The 25,124-nt window shown below is 41.1% G+C and overlaps 1 protein-coding gene across 1 annotated transcript; it reads right to left on the reverse strand.

Moving 5' to 3' along the window:
- Nucleotides 1-1,284: 1,284 nt before the first annotated feature.
- On the reverse strand, nt 1,285-16,839 carry e2f2 (E2F transcription factor 2). Its single transcript, XM_083791901.1, has 7 exons — nt 16,028-16,839; nt 6,965-7,064; nt 6,486-6,705; nt 5,834-5,995; nt 5,310-5,424; nt 4,671-4,941; nt 1,285-3,229 (listed from the first exon to the last, which is right to left on the reverse strand). Exons 1-7 carry the CDS (start codon nt 16,310-16,312, stop codon nt 2,952-2,954), a joined length of 1,431 nt encoding a protein of 476 aa, XP_083648027.1. The 5' UTR covers nt 16,313-16,839; the 3' UTR covers nt 1,285-2,951.
- Nucleotides 16,840-25,124: the final 8,285 nt, after the last annotated feature.

Below are 25,124 nucleotides of genomic sequence, written 5' to 3' on the forward strand. Positions count from 1 at the left end.
TTAAACGTTACTTATACCTGTTATTGAGACTCCTATAGAGCATGTTGACATGGATAGCTTGGTTAGTAGTATCTCTGTTAGTTAATGCAGTTTGATTGATTCAATTAATAGCCTATTTTATTAGACAAAAATGTAGAACAGTAGTGTCATAGAGTGGAAAATGCCATTTGGTTTAATGTCACAGAATGCAGGGCCACGTAGAGCAGCATGATAAATGGTTAACTTTATAGTGTGTTCAAAAATGGCAGATCTGCAAGTTCAGTGTCTTGAATGAGATGTGAGTTTGCATATCTGCTATTGTCCAGCATAGGACCGTTGCACAGTGAAGTATAGACAAGGCTTTAGGATTTATAAGTCGTTTTTAGAATAGAATAGAATATTCACTCCAGTGAATAGCATTTATCCATTTAGATAACTTTTTGATGTTATTTAATTACTTATTTTTACACAGAAACATAATGTGTGTCTTTACAATAACTGTAATGTAATAATAATACTAATAATGTAATGTAATAATTATTAATTAAATAACCTTATTTTATTCTGAAGGCAACCGGATGTCTTAAATTAGCTAGCTCTCAGACAGGAAGTTCTAAATTAGCTCAAAAGACGGAGCCCCAGATTAGCTTTAGGTGATTTTGGTTCCGGTTAATTTTGGCTATAGGCCTATCCTGCGGCAGAGAAGTTGCAGCGCCGGAGTCAATGGTGGCGGTTAAAAGTATCAATTGCAATGCAGTGAATGCACTTTAGAAATAATCTTAGAAAGACTTAATACTCTTAAGTCCGGAATTAAATTATTACTATTCGTATCATAAAGTACAAAAAGTAGAAAGTATGCATTATGCAGAATGTTCCATTTCACAAGTTTTCAAATGTATAAAAAATAAAATCTTAAATAAAATAGCTGATATCGATCAGCTATTTTCAAACTCACAATGAGTCATATGTGACCTTGCGTGTGTGTGTGTCAGTGTGTGTGTGTGGGGGGGGGGGGGGTAGAAAATTAGAGAAATTTGGAAATACTCTAGTAAAGTACTAAAAAATACCTCAAAATTGTACTGGAGTAAATGTACTCCACCACTGCATTCTGGATCATGTGGAGGGCATTCAGTGAGCAGGTATGTGCAGATGTGCTTTGCACATACCTCTTCGGCAACAACAGAACCCAAATGTAAATCATGGCTTTGATATTTATTAAATCAATTCAAACAGACCACACAACATAACAAAATATTAAGTGCTGCATGTCATTAAAACACAGTAAAATCATATGTACAATGGTCTATCAAATTTCCAATTATTTTCAGAAAAGTAGGTATAAATAAAAAACATTCTGTACAGAGAAAAACAAAACACTACAACATTTCTGAATTCACATTCTCTAATCTACATTTTGAAAACACACATGTAGATACACACCCAAATTCCCAAACCTTCAAATACACACACACGTCACACACACACCATTTCAAGTTTTGGTAGGACAGGACACATAGCTTATCTCCCACAGTGTGTGGGGGAAGCAAAGAAAATAAAAACAAAACAAACATCACACTTCAGTAAGGAATTCAGGTAGCCAAATGTCTAGAATGTCCAGATAGTTTTAATGACAAGTCACAACTTTGACTTTGGGGGCACTTATTTTGACTTAAAAAAAAGAGGTAAAACTACCAAATGTAGAGTAAAAAAAGTTGACGTTTTAAAGTAGTCATTGTTTCTGTATCTGTGCATTGGCAAAACACAAACTGCCATTGAATAAAAAGTCCTCCCCTAAAACAAGGAGAGAAAATTACACCAATTAACATTAATTACATCACTTAACTCATGAGTCATGACCTAGCAACAACCCAGATGTTGCATATCCATATAGTATTTATCTACTAACCAAAAAGTAATTTGATGTTATCAATTAAAAATAAGCTATCGAAGTTGATGTCATCAATTAAAAATAAGCTATCATATCTTTATCATTGATAGAGATTGTTGCGGTTCAATCGGTAGCCATTTTGTTCATAAGAAGACCTATTTGCTTTGGCTATTGGTCCAGCATAGACGATGAGAAGATTTGGAAACATGTTGCAAACACTAACTATAACTGCCTTACAAAAGACTTAAAGCAAAATAGAACGACACTGATTAGGTAGAGAACATACACCTTCAAAATCAGATCTACCTGCATTTTTCACATAGATAAAAGTTAATGGTAAGATTCTCAAATTATTTACAATTGATCAAATAAGTCCATATTGACAGCAATATTTGATAGAAATAATCTTGCTGAAGTATCTGTGATGAGATACATGAAGATAAGGTTTCTTAACACCCACTCTGTGTGGCTCTGGGTGTTGGGTTTTAGCTTAGTCTCATCCAGTGACTGAATCCTGTTGAACTGAAAGACAGTTAAAACAGTACAAGGCTGCCCCCTACGGGTCAAAGAGTGGAACAAACATTTAAGACTTTGGAATTGAGACAAAAAAATAAAATATTCCTGAGATATCTCACACTGTAAACACCGCCTCAAATGCCCACAATTCATTTACCAGGTGATGTGATATGCATAATAAACCCCCATGTTTGTATGACATTACAAACTATTCCTTGGTCAGCATATTTATGGCAGTTTGACAGAAACAAATCTACCAGCTCAGAAACAGCGCGTCCTACTGGTGGTACAGTGTGAGTGTACCACACCAGTGTCCATCACAGACCAACCCTGTATCCCAGTTCTGTCCTCTTTAAAAAATTATGTAAAAAATGTTTTGCATTATAAAAATAAACCAAGAGGAGTAAATCCCCTTTTATAATCATTGACATCGAACAGGCATGGCTAAAGCAAATAGTAATGGCTTCATAGTGTAATGTTTCCCACCCCAACGAGGCATTCCAGACAATTTGACCTCCTCTTTTCCTCCACTTGCGGCCCCTTCTTCCCACACCTTGTGTCTTTTATCTCAACTCCGGAGCAGATCTCCCAGGTCATAGGTGTCAAAAAAGTCAGACACCCCCTCCCCGTCCTCCAAGCTCCAGAGGTAGTCGTCATGGTCCAGGGGTGGAGAGAAGCTGACGAAGGGGGTGTTGGGATCTGGGATGAAGGCAGTGCCTGGGAGCTGGTCCTCCGTGATCTGGAGCAGGCTGGGGGGCAGGCCCAGAAGACCCTCCACGTCCAGCAGGGGAGAACTGGAGGCGGCCGGGGTGGCGGGAGGGGCCGGGTCTGCTTTAGACAGGTTAACTGTGTGAAGAGTAGCAGGAGAGGAGAGAAGAGAACCCAGGATGAAATCGAGCACACAATAGTCTACAGTGGAAGGATTCAAGAGGACAGACGACTTGATGAAAAATAAAAACTTCTACAAAAAATAGATTTCAACTTTTTTTTAAACTGTTTTCGTATTGTAACAGTTGTGAGGGAGAACTAAGAAAAAGCACATTAATGATCAAACATGCTAATAAAAGCCGATGGTTAAATTTGATTTGATTTATTTATTAGAGCCCAATTAGCTTACTGTACAATTACAGCAGCTACTCTTCCTGGGGTCTAAAAAACCCAGACATATTTCATATCATTACATACACCATTCATACAATGCAACAGTACAACAAAAAACACTAACTCATAACCTGTCTGTTACATTTGATAGCTCCACAGTACAATTTAATCTTCAACATTGATGTCAAAATAAATATTATAGTGGGATGTATAGCTCTGTATATTCTATCAGTAAAAGCAGGGGTGTAGATCTACCAGTAGATCACAACGGCATAATATAATTTTGGCATCTGCCACTTGAATGACTTAATTGATTTGACATTAAAAAAATTTGTTGCACACAAATGTCAGTAGCATTACAAAAATATATGCAAAAATGCCAATATGGTGTCATTCAAAACGGCAATACTGTTGCGCAAAGACCTGCGTCGGCTCTAGCGACCTTCGCAACATCGTGCCTTAGCGTGTTAAAACGGATCTTTTTAACCAATTAAAGCATAGTAAATGATGAATACTTGGTGATGTACTAAATGCTTGCCTTAGCTAGCTTAGCTTAGCCCCCGGGGAGTGCAACCCAAACTTCTGAGTAGGATCGGTCAGTGCGGGCATTCAGCACACCTGTGGTGCAGCGCACTATTTTTTCAAACGACAATGCACTGAATAAACGAACCACAAGAGGGCACACCAGTGCACTCAGTGCGAATTTCCGAACCCACCTTCTATCTCCTGCTGGCTTGAGCCACTCTGGTGAACCACAACTCACTTATTGTGATATATTAATAGACCTGCCTTTATGAAAATACAACTCCACAATGAGTTTTGTGAATAGTTACAGCAAAATTATATTAGCCAATAATAGGTTGCAATATATACGTTTTTTTGTTTAACTGAAAACTGTGAATGGGAAGCGTTTCCAAACAAGCCTATCCTACGCCATCAGCGGATAAAAAGCGGTCCACGTATTATGCAGTTCTCAATTATGCAGTACATTGACCAGTACATTTTAAAAGGCAGAAACTATGTAGTTGCCTTTTGGTCACCCTTTGGTTTCATGTGGTGCCTTTTTTTTAAGAGGATAGTACTCTAAAATGTCCAATATTATACCTTTATTTTTTATTCACCAGCATTATTTGTCAACAGAGTCTCTGGCACATTCCAGCATGATGTCACATAAAGCCCAGCTTACCCTCCATAGGCTCCTCTTTGACACTGTACACTTCTTTGACACTGTACTCTTCTTTGATATGGCACTCTTCTTTGATAGTGTAGTTCGGGGGGCCCATGGTGGGTGTAGAAGGGGGACCCAGGGACTGAGGTAGGGGTTGTGGAAATTCCTTTTTGGGAGTGTTGGAGCTTTTGATGGGGCTGGCATCCTCCAGAGCCTCCTCTGGACACAGGTACACTTCGATGGGACCATTCTTACTCTTTAGATAGATCTGTAACGATCCTTGCTGACCCTAGTGATGAGGGTAGAAAGAGAGGATAGTTGTTCAAGTTAAAAGTCAACATTTACAACTGCATAGCATCGGAGAGGCCTAAATGTAACCAAAATGGCTTTTTTTGTGCCAATTTTCATTCTCCCAATTTAGTCGATTCCCTATGCCCCACGTTATTCCCATGTATTCTAGTCCCTTGTCACTGCTAACACCTAGACTAACGCTAACCCTTTCACGAACACGTCCAATTGTGTCCATTGGAACACTTAATGCTTATTAAATCTAAATTTAAATTGAAAATTAAAGAAATCTGAAACTATAACAACCACCTCAGGAACTTTACCCCTGTGCCACCCTCAGCGCACCTGGAAACCAAAATGTGAACTCACCCCTGTTGCCTCCGGCACCTCCAGCTTGGTGTCTGCAGGGGCCTTGACGGCAATGACCGTTTGATCCTGGAGAGTGGCTATGGAGCGTATGTCATGGTAGGTCACATAGCCCAATGTACAGTGGAGTTAAGGGTTATAACATTTATGAGATACAGATCATGTATCATGTAATATGTAAATCTGCATAACTAGTGCTGGTGACAGATCTCACAAAACCAGCTTGAGAAAATGTAAATGTCATTGATAAAAAGGTTGTTTCAACTTGTCTAGTACAATCTCACATGTTCGGTAGATAAAGCAGTGCGTCCCAAACCTTTTAGCCTGTGACCCAAAAGAGAAATGTGATGTGTCCCCGGGAACCAAACAACTGAAAATAGAAGATACACGCTCACATTGTGTTGCTCCGCAACGCGTTGTGAGCTTGTAGAACAGCTATTTTCACTTCCACTTAAAATGTGGAGAAAAAAAAGAAGATATTTACCTGTGACCCACAAAAATCTGTCAAATCAAAATATAAAGGATATCTTTGGCTGTCTTTGTACTCTGTGAGGTGTTTGAGCTGTACAGAGCTAGACTGGATCAGTTCATCCAGCGCTGCCTCTGCTCTCTCCAGGTCCCCTAGCTCCTTCCTCAGTGCACGGGCCTTCGGCCCTCCTGCTGCACCACCCTCAAATACACCTCCAACCCTGGGAGCACACACACACACACACAGCATGAGAAGTGTAAGCCAGGCGTGGTTCAACGATAAACAGTCATACAGTGTTGTCAGACTAGTATCACACCATGGTGATATCCTGTAAGTGGGAGTCTAAACTAAAAAAACATTGTTAAACAGTGGTCTAGGACTGGGCTCCCCAACCTGGACCATTCGCTGGTGGTTTCCGAATTAGTTGTATTTGAGAATTATTAATGTCACAACAGCCACACACAGTCCTATGTATCACGCTGCTATCGCTCACTACTGGTAGCTTACTTAACAAAACAAAAGGCAGTAGTTTAGTTTTACAACCCAGTGAAACCCATTGTGCATGCCCCCCCAGTCTGTCCAGAATGTCAATGAGGTGCTAAATGTTACTGCACAACCAAAACAACCCTCCCAAGTCAAAGACTACAATCTGACTCAAAACAGTTGTACCGTATTGCCTATTCCATTCCAGCCTATACTGTAGTACTCACATCCACTGGATGTTGTTCTTCGACTTCTTGCGAATGAGCTGAACCCCTTCCAGGACATTTGTGATGTCATAGATGCGTCTTTTCTGGACCTCGAGGACCTCTGTGGCCCAGTTGAGGTCCAGGACGCCATCGGGAGACTCGGCGATCAGGCCCACAAACTTCTTGGTCAGCAGGCCCAGAGAGGTGTCATACCGCGTCCTCTCCCCAGGAGACTTGGGAGCTGAGGGCAACACAAATGAGACAAACAGGCACATGAGATGAGATTTTTGACCAGGGAACAGGATAGGTGGGCACCAAGGAAGAGTGGGCACCTCAGTGAGGAAACAAACGACTCAGAACACAATAGTTCCGCAATAGAGAATTTTCTAAACTACTGCGCTGAAACGGACACAGAGGCAGTTATAGTGGACTCCCGCAGATAATAATGCAGCTAGTAATTAATTGATTTGATCAATTCTTGTTTACTCAAGTATACTTACTTCTGGGACTTGCTATCCTGTTGGCGGCACTGCCTTTGCCTTTTGGGGTGCGGAACTCTGGCAGGTAAAGAGGGTCTTCTAGGTCGAGCTTCCTCTTAGCCTGGAGAAAAAGAGTAGATTTATATTATTAACCCTCAAATCTCAAATACTCAAAAACAGTTGTTCGAGGAGGCTCAGTAGTTGTCATATTATTAACTAAGTATTGGGCATAAATGCAAACATGAAACATGAAAGGTGCCAAGACAACAGTGTTTACCATAAGCCCCTGAAACCATCATCTTTGGATTACAATCACTACTGCGCTAAGCACCACAAAGTAGCCGCCCTACTTGAATCGCATCCCAGCCTGTTGTTGGAGAACAACAACACTTCATCATCCTAAATGACAAATCACATTGATTTCGGTCAAGCTTTAAATCATGGGCATAAAATGTACGGAATAAGGCCCGCCCATCCCTGGAGCTGAGACAGGTGAAAGTGCTAAATAAGGGGTTGCTGAATAGTGCGAAGCCGTAAATGTGACGGCAACCCTCTCTAGAGCTTGGAACAAAGACGGGGGGTCCCCCGACTCCCCCCATCACACATGCTCAAGTACTTCAAGGGGGGGCTGGTGGTCTTGAGTGAGTGAGTGTGTGTGTGCCTGGGACCGCCTCCCGACCTACTGCCCGCGAAACGCACGGAAATCCCTAGAATCATTCAATGACTTCCTCCTCCCCTCCCGTCCCCTATGCCCTCCCCTTTCATCTGGCTGCCATTACAACACACAGGGCTCTCTCATGCATTGATGCTATCACACTGCCACCACAAACAAGCACAGCACGCGCACGCGCACACACACACACACACACACACACACACACGTGTACACACACACACACACACACACACACACACGGTTGATGCTACAAACCTAACACCTACACACACAAACCTTTGACTCATCATAAAATCGGAAAACACCTTTGACTACTATGCTGACTGACCTACAAAGCTCTGTCATAAATTCTCATAATGAAACTGAAAGACATTCCCTAATTACAAGGGATGGGAAGTGGGGTCGACGGCTCAATTTTAACAATGGACAAATTGGGCGAAGCGAATTAAAGAAAGTTGACAAATATATTATTTTCCATTTATTTCCAAGGCTCTTATTAAATGTGTAATGTTCCCACGCACGTTATTATTAGCTCCTACAAATTGTACAATATTGGCCTTTTAGACTACTAGGCCTTCAGCTTTAAGTACTGATGCAGAACCGCTATACTTGACGGGATTTAACAAGAGAGTGCACAAAAACAAACTTTATGTGCAATTGTGCATACACATATAGACCCACACATGACCAGCCTTGCGACACACACAGCCGACTGAACTAATGAGGCGTAGGATTTCATCCAGACATTGCTGTGGCTGCCGGGTAATTAGTAGCTTCTGGTTATAACCTCAGTCATCCAGCTAGCTAGTATCTTTCTAAACCCTCCATCTCCCTCTGAGCCTACACACTAGTTAGTACCACTGTATTCTTACTTTTCCTTCTTCTGCCTTCCATACATGTTCATGGCCAACGTATACACTTTAAGGAACCGTATATATGTATGTCTTAATGTGCTGAAGAGTTTTGGTGAATTATCTTCCTGTGCACTGTTGAAAGATACAATGAAAGCAATAGTTGCTCTCTATTCTGTTAGACCTGGACCTCAGGAAGATTAGCTGTTGCTATGCAGCTAATAAAACTCTGAACTGTTCTTTGAGAATACTGACTCCGGCTTGACATGATAGGACTACCAGGATCATGCCTGTAAACTAAGGTCAACTGTCTAACATCATACCAAATCCATGTATTCCATTTTATTTAATCGTTTATTATTGTTTATATGTAAAGAACACAGCGTAATTTGTTTCTGGGTGGGAGGCTGGCGGCAGGGGGTCCGTCCATCTCTGAACTAGTGACTGTGACTTCTACAAATTGGTCAGGGCACCTGTTCAGCAGGGTGCTGAACTGGGAGGGATAGTGTTTCCCTCTACACACGTTACACTACACCCCCTCCTGCGACCTGCTGAAATCTTCACTGTCAGGTGAATGCCCAAATGAAATGTGAAAGGCCACATGAGCACTTTAAGCCCATATACTCTATACATCAGCTACAAGCTCACAGCAAGTACCGATGCAACGCATTTAGCTTGTATATCTGAAATAATATGAGGAATATTTGTATGATTTAAACATTCTAACAACACAAATCTGGTACGGGGCTCCCTGGCACAAAATATAATCAGATGGGGGTTGGGGACGAATACATAATTAATTTGGGGGTCCATGATGTTAAAATATGTGAGAACCACTGGTTTAAATTATAATGTAAAATGTTTTAAAGCCAGCCCAAATAAGCAACTACACTTTGTTAAGAAACAAGACCCCCCAAAAAAAACTACCAATACTATTTACAAGCTACTTTACAGACACAGAATCCCAAAGTTGCTTAAAATAAGCGGACATGGTAACGCTGACGTCACCCTCCAAAACTAACAGTAGGGGTTGGCAGTGACAGGCCAGGGTTATAAACACATGGGGTGAATTGTAATTGATTAAATTGGGGAGAAATTTTAAACTACATAAAAAATAGTTGACCAAGTGGGCATGGACTATACCAGGAAGAGTAGATGCCTTGGGGTTGCTGTGGGGTTAATGAAGGCTGCCATTGTCCCAGGGTGCTCCATGACATGTCCACCTGTTAGTTAGCGACATCTGGAACTCCACAGCAGGTGTGTGTGTGTGTGTGTGTGTGTGTGTGTGCCAAACTTTACAGCATATGGGCATAGAAGACAGGCAGAGTCACACAAAGGACAAGAATGACAGCCCAGTTTTTCTTTAAATGAAGACAGAATAATGTGGGATACTGGGATTAACAAGCACCACAGGAGATATGTCCGTGGGTTTAACAACATCTATGACAACTGCAGCTTGGAGACATCTTGCTCGATTCCTCCCTGATGTATTTCTAAAGATTTTAGGTTATTATTTATGTTATGTCAAGAAGGTGTAGAGAGACATAAGAGACAGGACACTGAGGGTAGAGACTAGAGAGGGAAAGACTTGTGACACATAGCACTGACCGGAATCAAACAGGAGACATTCCTCCTCAATCTTAGCATTCAGATGGGAAGAAAGTATACATATTATAGATGTATGTCACTGTTTACTTTTTCTTCCCATCTCAACAAAACGTGTATTCCGTTTAAAAGACACGCCATGACCTCATAGGTCTTCTCTTTGACACTCAAACATATCCAGGGCGTCAAATGAGAACGAGAACCAACGGTTTTAGCCTGCAGCTGTATGGGGTGAGGGTGGGGGGCTCTTTTTGCTCGCATGAGAGATTTATATGGTGAGTCAGCCAAGTTATGCAAACAGCATTTCAGCTAGTGAAAATACAGCCGGCCTGTCTCTCACTCAGCAAACTTCCCATCACTCTGAAAATGAACAAATTAATACAGAGTGCAGATATGGAAAGGAAGGAAATCCTCACATGCAAGCACAAAGACACTAGTGCAATGCATCGTCGTAAAAGGACATGCACATTTATTGCAATGATTAAGGCAATGTGAAAGTGAAATGGGAGACCTGCTGAACGATATGAAAAATCATAGTTAAATATTTTGAGCTCTTTGGTGATATATACATCTGAATATATTAGGGTTCTAATAAATACTCAGCTGAAATGTATGATTATGAATATATTTTTTTTATGCTCCTCTGCCTCTCTCAATAGCTGTGTCTCTGTGCCGCAACTTTAGGCTTGAATCTACTGCAGTCCTAGCAGCCATTTATCTCCAAGTCAGTTGTGTTACAGTAATGACCACACTATTACTATTGCCTCATTCTGCCTAGTTACACCCAAGAGCTGCACATGATTTGCTTCTCTCTGTTGCTATTTCTCCCTCACTTCATTCCCGCCGTTTCTCCGTTGGTGAACTTTCCACGGTGGTATTTTGCTCATAATCTCAGTCATGTGACATACTTTCAACACTCTGTTAGCTGGGCCTCTCCTCAACCAACAAACCACGTCTAGCAGGCTGCAGTGAGCTCCACTTCCATCTAAGGCTAGCCAAGGGCAAGTCCTTGTATGCCTGCAAATAGTATCTGCTGTTTCTCTCTGTACACAAAACCATACTTACCACACCCATGGCTGGTCAAATAATAACAATGCCTGCTCCATTAGCTGTTGGCATGATTGTCAATGTGTCCCTGAGGGAGTGAAAGAAAGGCAAGGGCGGATCTGTTTTGGGTGGGCTGGCGGAGTAGGGGGCTTTGATATGCAAACCCCCTCCCACTGAGGACATTATGGTCCTCCTAGGCCTAGATGCTGGCCTGAGGCTGGGCTAAAACAAGGTACATGATGGAAAGTAGACAGGGATTAGGGAATGATACAGCTTTTGGTTCAAGTGTGAACAGCAGGGCAACGTGGCCAATCTCACACTCCGGCAGCCTGGTCTCACAATCTGAATGAAGTTCACCACAGGGATTTCTATGGAGGACCGCTGGAGCCAATGTGCGAAGGACATTGCATACAAATGCTTAGAATTTGCATTACATTCACACACCATGGCAGAGGAAATGCAAGGCAACAACCTGTCTGCTCATCAGCAGCACTTAAGGATTCAGTCAGTGTCCTGACTTGCTCAACGGCAGCTCTACTGTCCAAACCCACTGACACTCCTATTCATAAGTCATAGGTGCATTGACTTACAGAAACCTGTAAAGAAAAAGGTTTCATACCTGCTGGGAGATTTTTTTTAAATCACACCCGTGTGAAGTGAAGGGTGTTCTTATCATTATACATCATACATCATCTCATGAACAACTGCCCCCGGAACTTCCAGACCCACAGGAACACGCCCAGGGTGCCAGCCCGGTTCCGGCACCTCTCCCCCTCTCTGTAATTAGCAGGCAATAGTGCAACACTATCTCTCTCCGTTTCTAGCACAACAGCGCCACTTTTGCCCCTACTGGTACTCTAAACATAGGGACAAGAGTACACGTGGACATAGGGACATTGCTGTTCTTTGGAGTGGTTGCACCACTCAAAAAAACGTATTCACATAGATTCGTACCAAACGGCTAGGTTATTTGATAGCCATTAGCCATAACGTTTCTGTGTTTATCTTATGCCCACAATTTGTGCACAACATGTTGTAGATGTTGCAATGTAATTTATCCTCACTACATCATGCCATGAGTAGGGCAGGGAGCAAATAAATAATCAGCAAGTTGACACATTGTGGCATATCTTGTTGCCCTGCTAACCCCACTAAAATACAAATCCTATGCTGTCTTTATTTAATATGACAGTGGTCTCACTAGTCTGATTCCTAGCCTATGATTAAAGTAGAAAACCTTTACCGGAGCCGATGCTACAGTGAGAGTGGCAAGCACTGACCAGAACTTATGGTACTTCGTCGGATCCTAGGGCAGCCTAAACCTTTCTAAACCTGGTAACACCCTCACTCTCAACCAGAAAGGAACCTGAGTGAGTGCCACAACATTATCACCAGTTCACACAGGCAGCAAAAATGCTAGCCTTGAGTAAGATATATATCTGTCTTTGAAGTTCTCTAGATGTACTGTTTACCATAAACACTTTCACATTGCAATTTCAAAAGGCAGTGCTGTGTCCCGGTAGGCCTTCATTCCTAAAATCGCGTTTGATCACTGTACAACTGTTTCACAAAGCAACTTTCTAAGCTTGGATAATGGATACTGAGCCCTGCGTTCTGTTAAGCTAGCTCTCACCTAGCAAACCAGTGAGAATGTGGTTAGCATGTTGTTATTATAAGCATTAGTGGAAGGAAGTGAGCAGTTCAGAGAGGGACTGGCAGAAACCAAAGAAGCGTTAACGATCAGGTGGGACACTGGCGGGGGCATGTCCCACCTCATTACTGGCCGGGTCATTGTCAGAAGACTATGACCCTGACTTAACGCTGAATATGTATGTATCACACCGCTAAGCCTAAAGGCTAACCCCCGAATCCTAAAAGGAAATGGTTGGTTTGTAAGGCTTGGCTAAATGTATCATAATGGTCTAAAAAACACCCTTTGTGCTAAAAACCCAGGTTTTTGGAAAAAGAGAAAGCAAGAATATCATTTTTCTGGAGATCCTGGACAATAACTCATTCCGTTTGGATGACCCAACTGTTTATCTCATGGTCCTTGTCCTCATCATAGAAGGCCATCTATTGAGTGACTCATTAATACTACGGTATGCTGCTGTGGCGTACCGTACATAATTTGTCATATACAACATGCACTGTGTCAGAGAGCAAAGGGCCATCCACTCCACATTCACAATAAGCCTCCTCTCCTCCTCTACTACAGTGCAGTGAGTGCACACATTCCTATGAAAAAGAAAAATCCTGCCCCTTTTGTCAGTACTAAACCACTAAAAAAGACCAATTATTTAGAAGCAAAATGTCATTTCCATTTCCCATTTTAGCCTCTCCTTTCAGTACACCTATTAAAAAGAGAACAGATCTGCATTTGTAAAAAACAAAATAAACCTAACGTTAATAATAAAAAATAAAATAAAAAAGAGAACCGATTGAAAGGGGAACCATCATCAGATGTTTTGAAGGAGGGAAGGAAGGAATAGACACTTATCATGTGTTGCCGGTGCGGTGGTGAATGATTTCTGAACATGACTAGTGTTGCCAAAACATGAATCTGCTGCCTGCTGTCATAATGAAACATTATAAAATAAATAGAGGATTATGTGTTCAGAGGAAGTTTCCCAATGTCTGGACTTATGAAACCCATTACTTCCATCCTGCCATTTCCAGAATGTATCAATAAGAACACATTTCTTTAGTTCCTACTTCCTTTAAGCTCAATTTCAGGGTATAGAACCGTGTAGGTGATCTATAGCTGAATGTGCATTGTGCATCATCCCTTTTGGAAGTGTGGTCAATGTGGTTAGAACAGAGACAAACATAGAAAAGGAGTCGGCCTATAGTCTGTCTTGGGCAGAGAGAGCACCCTATCAGTGTTAAAACACACTCAGCATCCTGGTTGCTGCTTATCAGGGAAGTGTCACCATCTCCTCCTCATGACACTGCATACAATACTGTGCCATATCGACCCAGGACTTATACACCCGGTCCCAGTGTTACAGTCCAACACCCTTCTGAACAACTGAAGAGTAAAACATATTTTTGAGGGGCAGCTAGCCCCTCATATGTTCAGCTTTTGGTGTGTGTCCACAAACTTTGTCCTACACAAACATAAAAATTCCCATTGACAATGAATGGACAATTTTACGTCATAGTGTAAATTATTGATGACAACATTGATGATGAAGGTGAGGACACAAATTGATTGATACAAAGTGATTGGCCGGGATGAGATGATGTATGATGATGCCCCTCACTTGTTCACACAGGTGTGATTTTTGTTCAACGCAATTGACAATTGCGTTGCAAAAATGCAATCTTATTTTTGCAAGAAAATCTGCTTATTGTGCTTAACACGTATGTGACTTTTGCCGACATTAATACATGTTTTTTCACGTGAGCAGATCGTTATTACTAAGTCTGCTCGAAGTAAAACAGAAACCTGAAGATGCAAGAAAAGGCTCAATATGGTAATACGGTTCACCTTGTCCTATGATAAACCAGGTGGTAGCGGTAGCCTACATTTTCCACCTTACTTATGCTCAACTAATCCTCTTGGATGGGCCTATTAGTGGGTACAGGTCTAAGGCCAAGGGAGTTAGCATGAGATTTGGAGACCCTCCCGGGCCAGACTTTGACCATTAACCCCTTTAGCCCCCGCTGCACTTCCTTGGGTCTGAGAAGATTGGTCCAGTGTTTGCAAGGAGGCCAACCCAACAAACAGCAACAGGTGTAGAGTCTGGACTGTCTCCATGTTGCTTACTCTATCCCAGTGCTGTCACATATATTATACAGTATGTTGCACTGTACGGAGAAGGCCTTGAGCAGAAAAGGTCATCAAGCTTTTAACATAATCCAAAAATAGACAATCAATGGCTTACATGTAACTAGAGTGAAGCACATAATCATATGGTCAATAATAATATTGCCATGAATACTACTCATTACATGGATATAAGGACAAACAAAGTCTCAGTGTATCCCGGGAACATGCACATCATGTCCCATTCGCAGGAAAACATGCAGGCCAGTTGTCCTGTTACGACCTCTGACCGGCACCGGCGACCATAGACTGGTTACACAGGACTACACACATGACAGGTGCAGATCAGATACTGTAGTACCCTACAGTGTAAGGTGTAGGTGGTCCATGTTGATTATGGTTGGAAGTTGGGACAGCTGCCGTCTAAACTGTCTATACTCAGGTAATTATGACTTAATTACTTGCAATACCTGATTGGGCAGCCTAATCTTACCCCCAAACAATTTTACAAATATTTGGTGAAATAAATGTGATGTTATTGAGTCTGCAATGTGTGAAATCTGGTTTCTTGCATCAGTTTGAAATGACCCCCAGGCTTTGTTTGATTCAGTAATAGCTCTACCCCCACACACCCTGCAACCTCCCACTGTGGGGCAACTCATCCTTCCTTTTCACGAGGGGGCCCCCAAAAAACACTCCAAACATTATCAACTACGACCCGCAGACCCCCCCCCCCCCCCCCCCCAAACACATACACTATTACACACACAGCATCCGAGGCCGAGCGTCAAACACTCATATACTGTGTCTGTCTGTCTGTGCTACAGCTGGGGTGCGGGAGAAATGTCACAGACATAAAGTCGTTTCTCAGAGCTCGCAAGAAATTGCAAAAGCAACACGACTCATGCACGTCAAACACAACAGCAGCCACAGTGGCTCCTCTGTGGCTTATCACGTCAGCTCATCAGAAAAACCCAGTTACAGTTAAGTATGCATACCAATGCAAATCAGGAATTAATCTGCCCACACGGGGTGACGGGGCACTGGTTATTGATGCATAGATAAGTGCAGTACATTTAGTTTCTTCTATGTGTATTGTTCAAAGTGCGTGTGAGTGTGTTTGTTGTAGTATTTACCGGCATTCGACCGGAGGATGATCTGGCCGGCTTAGCTTCTGGTCCGTGGGGGGTTGAATACAGGCAGCTCGCTCTTTGTTCGGCCACCGTGGTGTTGCAGATCTGGGTGAAATACCCAGACGGTATCGTGTGCATCGGTGGACTGGACAGTCCTGTGTGGAACAGGTCCGTCTTTGCTCCTCCGGTCGACAGAACCTTTAACTTCTGCTGCTGAGAGCACGGCAGTCCAGCGGCTCCCCGACCCAACGCCGGAGAGACTCCTTTAGGCACCCGCATCATTTTCATGAATGAGCTAAGCTTAAAACGCTGGCTAGCTGGTAAAAGTAGTGGTAGAAGTCTACTGTTTAAAACTTTAAATAGCCTGGCACAGTGATAAATCTAGAACGATATTCCAAGGCTTTCTTGGCAGGCTGTCTGTAGACGAATATAACACTGCAACGAATTCGAAAAATAAACGTTACCCTGGTGAAATTAGCTTATGGAGTGCAACATGGATAAATGTAATGTGCGATCCACGCGTTTCAAATAAATGACTGTTTAGCGAATTGATTTAAAATAGCACACTGGTCAGTGATCCTTTGTCCGGCAGCAAAGGTTGCACAGTCGATTGTATAGTAAAGAAATAAATAAATAAACAAACGGTCTTGTCGTTCAAAGTCCAATAATGTGCGTTTCTACAGTCCTCACTGTGAAGCAGGATCCTCTTGAGAATGACAAATATAGGCTACTTTAGTTGTATTCCCCAGTTATGGAAAACGAGATGCTCTGTGACTCCCGTGATCCGCCAGCTCTCAGCTCTGCTCTCTCCATACAAGAGGACAAGAGGTAGGAAGAAGAACAGCTTTTTGTTTTACCGCCAAACTTCGTCCCGCGAAATTTAGATCTCCCGCGGTTAGCGCTCGCATTTGATAGGCTGAAGGCACGCTCGACATGTCACACTCCTCATACATTTGCAAAAGCTGTTGTATATGGGCGTCCCCGGCCTTGTTAAAGCGACAGCGTCGAGTTTTGGAACAGGGTGTTCTTTTGTGACCACTTGGGACATGGGAGACAATGACCAGACTATGATGACTGAATCTATATAGAGGAAATATCAGTGCAGCTTAAACATATATGCACGATTCATCAAGTGTCATTGCTTAGCTCTTAATTAACATACTGTATGCCATGATGATAGGTAAATATAAAGGGCTTTAAAAAAATCTCTATGTATTGTCAACATTACAACATGGGCCCCTTCTAATAATGTATAGATAGATACATATATTAATAATATATATTAAATATATTATTCAGCATACATTTCAAACAGTATAATGGTTAATGTAATGTAGCCCAATACAAGTAGCTGACCCTGTGCATAATTTCTTGATGATAATTGGATTAATTGAGCATGCTAACACTGTTGCTTATTGGCTCAGAAGAAATATTGAAAGAAAACAACCCCTCCCCCATCCACACCAGTGACACCATCCAATCCAACCCGTATTATTTAGGACTTGACCAAAGCCCAAAAAATGAAATGAAGAGTGCAGACAGAGACTAAGCTTGAGCTTCAATGAGGTATCTGACTGAATGAAAATAATCTACAATAGGCTATTTTATTGAGAAAAGGAACTGATAAGTAACACTGTGCTCAGACTGCTCACCCCAGGCAGTTAATTGCTAATGACTTCTTTAACTCCAATTGTACCCCATTACATGTACAAACATGTGGGTCTTTGTATGTAAATAGTCCTGCTTATCAAACAGTAAAAACTTACACTGCCTTGCATTAGCCAATATTGTGACAAATTTGAAAAGTAATAGGTCTACCTATTCTTGGGTGTAAATAGTAGCCTATAGAACACACCCAGTATGTGCTTGCAGCTCTTAATTTAGTGTGAGCAATATCTCACACAATGACCCAGAATGGGGTTACACATGCCACAGCATATATGTAATGAAAATTATCATAATAATTATTGACTATTGCTTGGCATATGTCTATCTCAGAATACACCCATGTCCAGATGGTCCAGTAGTGGAAAGTACGAATATTTACTCAAATTATAGCAGATTTTTTTTCTTTTTTTTTTTCTTCTTTTTTCTTGGTTTTTGAAGGGACAGACAGTAGGCTGACAGGAAACGGGAGAGAGATGGGGGGATGACATGCAGTAAAGGCAGTGTCGGGCTCGGGAGTCGAACCCGCGGCACACTGCGACTGGATTACCAGTCGGGTGCCCAGACGGTTACGCCACCGCCTGGGCAATATAGCCGATTTCTACGCCTACTACACTATAAGTATATTTTGAATACCATAATTTACTCAAGTAAAATGTAATACAGGAATTCAACTGGCAACACAGTATTTCTACATTGTGGTATTGCTTCGTTTACTTAAAGAACCAGTTCACCCATTTTCAACCCATCTTTGTATAGGCCGCCGCCTAATTGGTCGTCATAAATGCTCATAGATGGTATTTCTTTCTACCTTCAACTTCTACTCTCTTCCAGAAGCAGTGGAGCTGTGGACAGCAGGAACCAGTGCCTACCTACCAAATGACATAAGGCAGGCTGTAGTTTCTATTCATTTGGAGCAGCTGAGGATGACATTGGCAGGTTTCTGAATTGTCCATAGCCATCCAAAAAGAGTACACAGTCTAGTCTAGACAGAACATCTTATAATGAGCATCAGTGAAGCATGACGGTTAAAATGGGTAACATGCTAGTTCTATCTATCCAAATACAATGCTGGCAATACTGCATTTGAATGTTGGAATCCGTGGGTGACATTAGGTCAGAGTAGCCTTGTTCTCTCCTTTTGGGTTTGTTACAAGGTCAGGCTTGGGGTTTTCATGTCAAAGCCACACTTGACCCTCAGAAGTTGGTTTTGACACACAAAGCATATAGCCCATTATCTAAACAAGCTGATCTTGTGGTCACAATATGTAGCAGGGCAGATTAGAGTAGCATTCCTGGGATGTCAGCAGAACTCAAGTCATTGCATGCTCAACCAACACCTCCATCTTGTGGTGTACTGTAGACTGTGACTGGCATCTTATCTGCACAACAACAGCCTGGAGCATTGTGCTTGTTGGATTTACAGCCCCTTCAGACAGAAAGACTCAAGAATGCAGCTTAAAAAGAAAATATGCAGGCACATATGCAATTCTAGATACTATGGTTGTCATCTGGGTACGACTATGTGTGCTGTACGTAATTATTATGTGTATGTGATGTATGTATGTGATGTGTATGTGACTGTGTGTGTGTGTGTGTGTGTGTGTGTGTGTGTGTGTGTGTGTGTGTGTGTGTGTGTGTGTGTGTGTGTGTGTGTGTGTGTGTGTGTGTGTGTGTGTGTGTGTGTGTGTGTGTGTGTGTGTGTGTGTGTGTGTGTGTGTCCGCATCCACCTGGGTGCTGGCGCTTTTGGCATGGGGGGTCAGATCAACATATGAAATTAATTCTGTACTGGCCATATATGGCGCGTGTCTTGAGTGTCCTGATAGATGTCAGGCCTGTTCTGAAAGAAGCCAGTGATCAACATTTTTAAGGGATGGTTTCAGAGCATTCCACATTTTGGAACTAGTAGTTTGGCTGTGAACATCACTCATTTGGAGAGGTAGTTAGTCAGGTATGAGGGTACGTCCCCTTTCTTAAATATATCAATCCCCTACTCGTCACTGTAATGTTTTAGTGCCTATAACTTTATTGTCTGTTTATTGTTGTACTCTATTCCTTCTTTAATGAGAGTATCGACAGTTATTGTCATTATTGCTCATTGTTCTTGCCTTTGTATACTAATAATGTTATGCCTGAGCCGTTTTGTTTCTTTTCTTTTCTGGTCTTGTTGTGTCTGTGTGTTTATTGTCTTTAATTCTGTTTAAAATAAACACCCCAATAAATAAACTTTATAAAAGTAGTTGAATCCTGTTTGTCTGAAGCTTAGGTTTGAGTGTTTAGTTAGAGATTTTGGAGAACGAAGAGGTGCAAGCATAGAGTTTTGAGAGCACTGACAAAAGAGGAATTCTGCCCAAAAATCTTGTTCTTTGATTGACTTTTTTGATCACTTATGATGAAAAATTTCCACCTGTCAGTTTGTTGTCGAGAATACAGCCCAAATAGGTAACCTCTTCTTTAATTGAGATTAAAAATTGTCAACTCAAACCTTGAAGTCATTAGCATTTACCTTACTACTAAGGGAAAGAAACTGTCTATTACGAACGATAACACGGATGAACACAATGCCATGGTGGAGAGCTTTGTGAGGTGGAGGGATGACCTCCCCCAGGCCCCAGCACCATCAATGGGGAGTTAGAATTTACTAGTCCTTACCCGTTCTGAATATATGAACAGCAAATTATGTTCACTGTGGGGAATTGTTTCAGATGCCTGCCTGGGGGCGGTGTGAAAAAGGGTAGGTGCCTTGGAGCAGTGTTTATCAACCTTTTTTGTCCCAGGGCACACTTTTCATAGCCTAAAAATCTCGGGGCACACCTAGATATACGGTGTCTGTATTATACTGTATATATACCGGTGTATATATATATAGTAAATATATATTATATATAATATATATATATATAGAATATTAGTGGTCCATGACATGAAAATGTTTGAGAACCACTGCTCTAAAACAACATTGGACAATGATGTTTGACAGTCAGCAATATTGTTTCTTATTCTAGATTTATTTATTATTACTTGCGCAAGCAGAGCGCGCAAGTAATGTTTTCGCCCGGTCTCTTCAGCTGTTCCGCCATTCGATGTTTATGCAGAAAAACATCAAATCTGTGCCTGTTTTGCTGGGACCAAATGACCACAAATGACCATATTTCTTACGTCATCATTTAGAGCTATAGTCATACGTATACCATAATCAGTAAAAATAAAATAGCAAATTGTGCCTGATCTGCTGGGACCAGAGTACGTGGTGTGTATATGTATGACTAGCTCTTAATGATGACGTAAGAAATATGGTCATTTGTGGTCATTTGGTCCCAGCAAACCAGGCACAGATTTGCTGTTTTCTTGCATAAACATCAAATGGCGGGACAGCTGTCACGGTTTTTGGCGCAAAGTAACCACAGTATACCGCTAATCAACTTACAACTACACACTTTATACAGTATGGAGTATAGAATATATATGTATACGTATATAGTATATGCCTATATACTATATATATACTATATATATTTCTTACGTCATCATTTAGAGCTAGTCATACGTATACTATATACATAATCAGTAAAAATAAAATAGCAAATTGTGCCTAATCTGCTGGGACCAGAGTACGTGGTGTGTATATGTATGACTAGCTCTTAATGATGACGTAAGAAATATGGTCATTTGTGGTCATTTGGTCCCAGCAAACCAGGCACAGATTTGCTGTTTTCTTGCATAAACATCAAATGGCGGGACAGCTGTCACGGTTTTTGGCGCAAAGTAACCACAGTATACCGCTAATCAACTTACAACTACACACTCTATATAGTATATATGTATACGTATATAGTATATGCCTATATACTATATATATACTATATATAGTATATGCCTATATAGTATATGCCTGCTTTGCTGGGACCAAACGACCACAAATGACCATATCTCTTACGTCATCATTTAGAGCTAGTCATACGTATACTATATAGTATATACATAATCAGTAAAAATAAAATAGCAAGTTGTGCCTGATCTGCTGGGACCAGAGTACGTGGTGTGTATATGTATGACTAGCTCTTCACCCAAACTTATATAGATTGAAACTTGAATCATACTTAATAATACTAGGTGTTTATATGCATAAAGTAGGTAGGTAGCAAATAGTTACATCTAAAAATTATACATTTCAAACGTTCCTTCACAGAGATACTGAGATTTGACAGTTTACAGCAGTCGAAAGGACTTGCGCGCTCTGCTTGCGCACTAGTTGGCCATTTATGGCCTACTAGTGTGCAACAAGCAAGTATGCACTCGACAGAGTGCAGTTCTAGTTATTATTATTTTCGGATTTTCTGACTTGATCTGGCCTGTTAACATTTTCATAGACCTGGTTGCTTGTTTCCCTCTCAGTCAATGTGGCAACCCTGGTCAGAGCCGTGTTGACTGTTGTGGTTCCGTATGATAATTAGCTTAGCACACAACAGCTAGGAGGATGCAGCAGGGTGCTTAAAGGAGAATTCCATACTAGAAGGCTTTCTTACCTTTCTTTACTTGCGCAAGCAGAGCGCGCAAGTAATGTGATCGGCCTGGTCCATTTGTCGTGACAGCCGTTCCGCCATTTCAGGACCCCCCCAGAAAAACATCAAATCTGTGCCCGTATTGCTGGACCAATGATGACGAAATGACCATATTTCTTACGTCATCATTTAGAGCTAGTCATACACGTATTTCTTACGTCATCATTTAGAGCTAGTCATACACATACGTGTATGACTAGCTCTAAATGATGACGTAAGAAATATGGTCATTTCGTCATCATTGGTCCAGCAATACGGGCACATATTTGATGTTTTTCTGGGGGGGTCCTGAAATGGCGGAACGGCTGTCACGGTTTTTGGACCAGAGTGACCACAGAATACCGCTAATCAACTTACAACTACACACTTTATACAGTATAGAGTATAGAGTATATATGTATACATATATAGTATATGCCTATATACTATATATATATACTATATATATTTCTTACGTCATCATTTAGAGCTAGTCATACGTATACTATATACATAATCAATAAAAAATAATTTACCAAATTGTGCCTGATCTGCTGGGACCAGAGTACGTGGTGTGTATGTAAGAAATATGGTCATTTCGTCATCATTGGTCCAGCAATACGGGCACAGATTTGATGTATGACTAGCTCTAAATGATGACGTAAGAAATACGTGTATGACTAGCTCTAAATGATGACGTAAGAAATATGGTCATTTCGTCATCATTGATCCAGCAATACGGACACAGATTTGATGTTTTTCTGCGTAAGCCTCAAATGTGTGTGTATGTGTATGACTAGCTCTAAATGATGACGTAAGAAATACGTGTATGACTAGCTCTAAATGATGACGTAAGAAATATGGTCATTTCGTCATCATTGGTCCAGCAATACGGGCACAGATTTGATGTTTTTCTGGGGGGGTCCTGAAATGGCGGAACGGCTGTCACGGTTTTTGGACCAAAGTGACCACAGAATACCGCTAATCAACTTACAACTACACACTTTATACAGTATACTATATATATACTATATATATTTCTTACGTCATCATTTAGAGCTAGTCATACGTATACTATATACATAATCAATAAAAAAATAATTTACCAAATTGTGCCTGATCTGCTGGGACTAGAGTACGTGGTGTGTATGTAAGAAATATGGTCATTTCGTCATCATTGGTCCAGCAATATGGGTACAGATTTGATGTATGACTAGCTCTAAATGATGACGTAAGAAATACGTGTATGACTAGCTCTAAATGATGACGTAAGAAATATGGTCATTTCGTCATCATTGATCCAGCAATACGGGCACAGATTTGATGTTTTTCTGCGTAAGCCTCAAATGGCAGAACAGCTGTCACGGTTTTTGGACCAAAGTGACCACAGAATACCGCTAATCAACTTACAACTACACACTTTATACAGTATAGAGTATGGAGTATATATGTATACATATATAGTATGCCTATATACTATATATATTTCTTACGTCATCATTTAGAGCTAGTCATACACATACACACCACGTACTCTGGTCCCAGCAAATCAGGCACAATTTGGTCTTTTATTTTTACTAATTATGTATATAGTATGATGACGTAAGAAATATGGTCATTTCGTCATCATTGGTCCAGCAATACGGGCACAGATTTGATGTTTTTCTGGGGGGGTCCTGAAATGGCGGAACAGCTGTCACGGTTTTTGGACCAAAGTGACCACAGAATTACATTTTTAATTCAGTTTATATACTTTTTTTTATAGGCGTTTACATACATAAATTAGATAGGTAGTAAATAGTTACACCTAATAATTACACATTTCAAATGTTCCTTCACAGAGATATTGAGATTCCACCGTTTACAGAAAAAGTATACTGTATAACATATTTTAATTCAGTTTATATACCTTTTTTTTTCAACACATATAAATGATTTATTTGTCTCTGAAAAACAAAAAAGGGATCCAGAATATATCTACAACAATAAAACAGTATTTCTTATATAGATATAAACTAGAATCATACTTAATACTAAATGTTTACATGTATAGTAGGTAGCAAATAATTACATCTAAACATTAATCATTTCAAACGTTCGTTCACAGAGATACTGAGATTTGACAGTTTACAGCGGGCGAAAACATTACATGCGCGCTCTGCTTGCGCACTAGTTGGCCATTTATGGCCTACTAGTGTGCAACAAGCAAGTATGCACTCGACAGAGTGCAGTTCTAGTTGTAGTTGTCACGTCCCCACCAAAGAGGTCCAGGTGTTATTTTGTGCAAAAGCTCCTTATTGGCTATTTCCCCTACCATAAGCCCTCAATGAATTGCATTGAATTGAATGGGGCTATGGGGTGTTGTGCTAATTTGCTTATTTCCATCGCTCAAAATTATAATTTCTTTGTATATATCCTCTCTTCATAATGTAAATAATATCCCAAGCGGCACACTTTACTACTTCTTTCGATGGAAATAAGCGAACTAACACAACACCCCATAGCCCCATTCAATTCCCATTCAATGCAATGCAATTCATTGAGGGCTTATGGTAGGGAAAATAGCCAATAAGGAGTTTTTGCACAAAAAAACACCTGGACCTCTTTGGTGGGGACGTAACAACTACAAAGAAAGGTAAGAAAGATAAGAAAGCATTCTAGCATGGAATTCTCCTTTAACAGTATTTTGCGCAATTTATGTCCCCGAATTTATGGATATGGACTTATGGCTCCATCGCTGCCTCTTTCTTTAGTAGAAGTAGAAATTTGACGTGTTGCTGACTGTTTATCGTCCCTCTCTCACACGCGCGCGCGCACACACACACACACACACACACACACACACACACACACACAATATCCCGGTCACTGTGAAGGCCGTAGTACTGTAAAT

The sequence above is a fragment of the Protomyctophum parallelum genome (assembly GCF_964188405.1).
Source record: "Protomyctophum parallelum genome assembly, chromosome: 20".
Lineage (NCBI taxonomy): Eukaryota > Metazoa > Chordata > Actinopteri > Myctophiformes > Myctophidae > Protomyctophum > Protomyctophum parallelum.

Bases quoted from the DNA above. Each gene is read 5' to 3' on its own strand.
- e2f2 (XM_083791901.1), bottom strand. From the start codon at position 16,312: ATGAAAATGATGCGGGTGCCTAAAGGAGTCTCTCCGGCGTTGGGTCGG. The intron at 5,425-5,833 runs ATATCCTTTATA...ACTCCACTGTAC, and splicing joins GAGTACAAAGACAGCCAAAG to ATTGGGCTATGTGACCTACC. The intron at 3,230-4,670 runs GTAAGCTGGGCT...CTCTTCACACAG, and splicing joins CAAAGAGGAGCCTATGGAGG to TTAACCTGTCTAAAGCAGAC.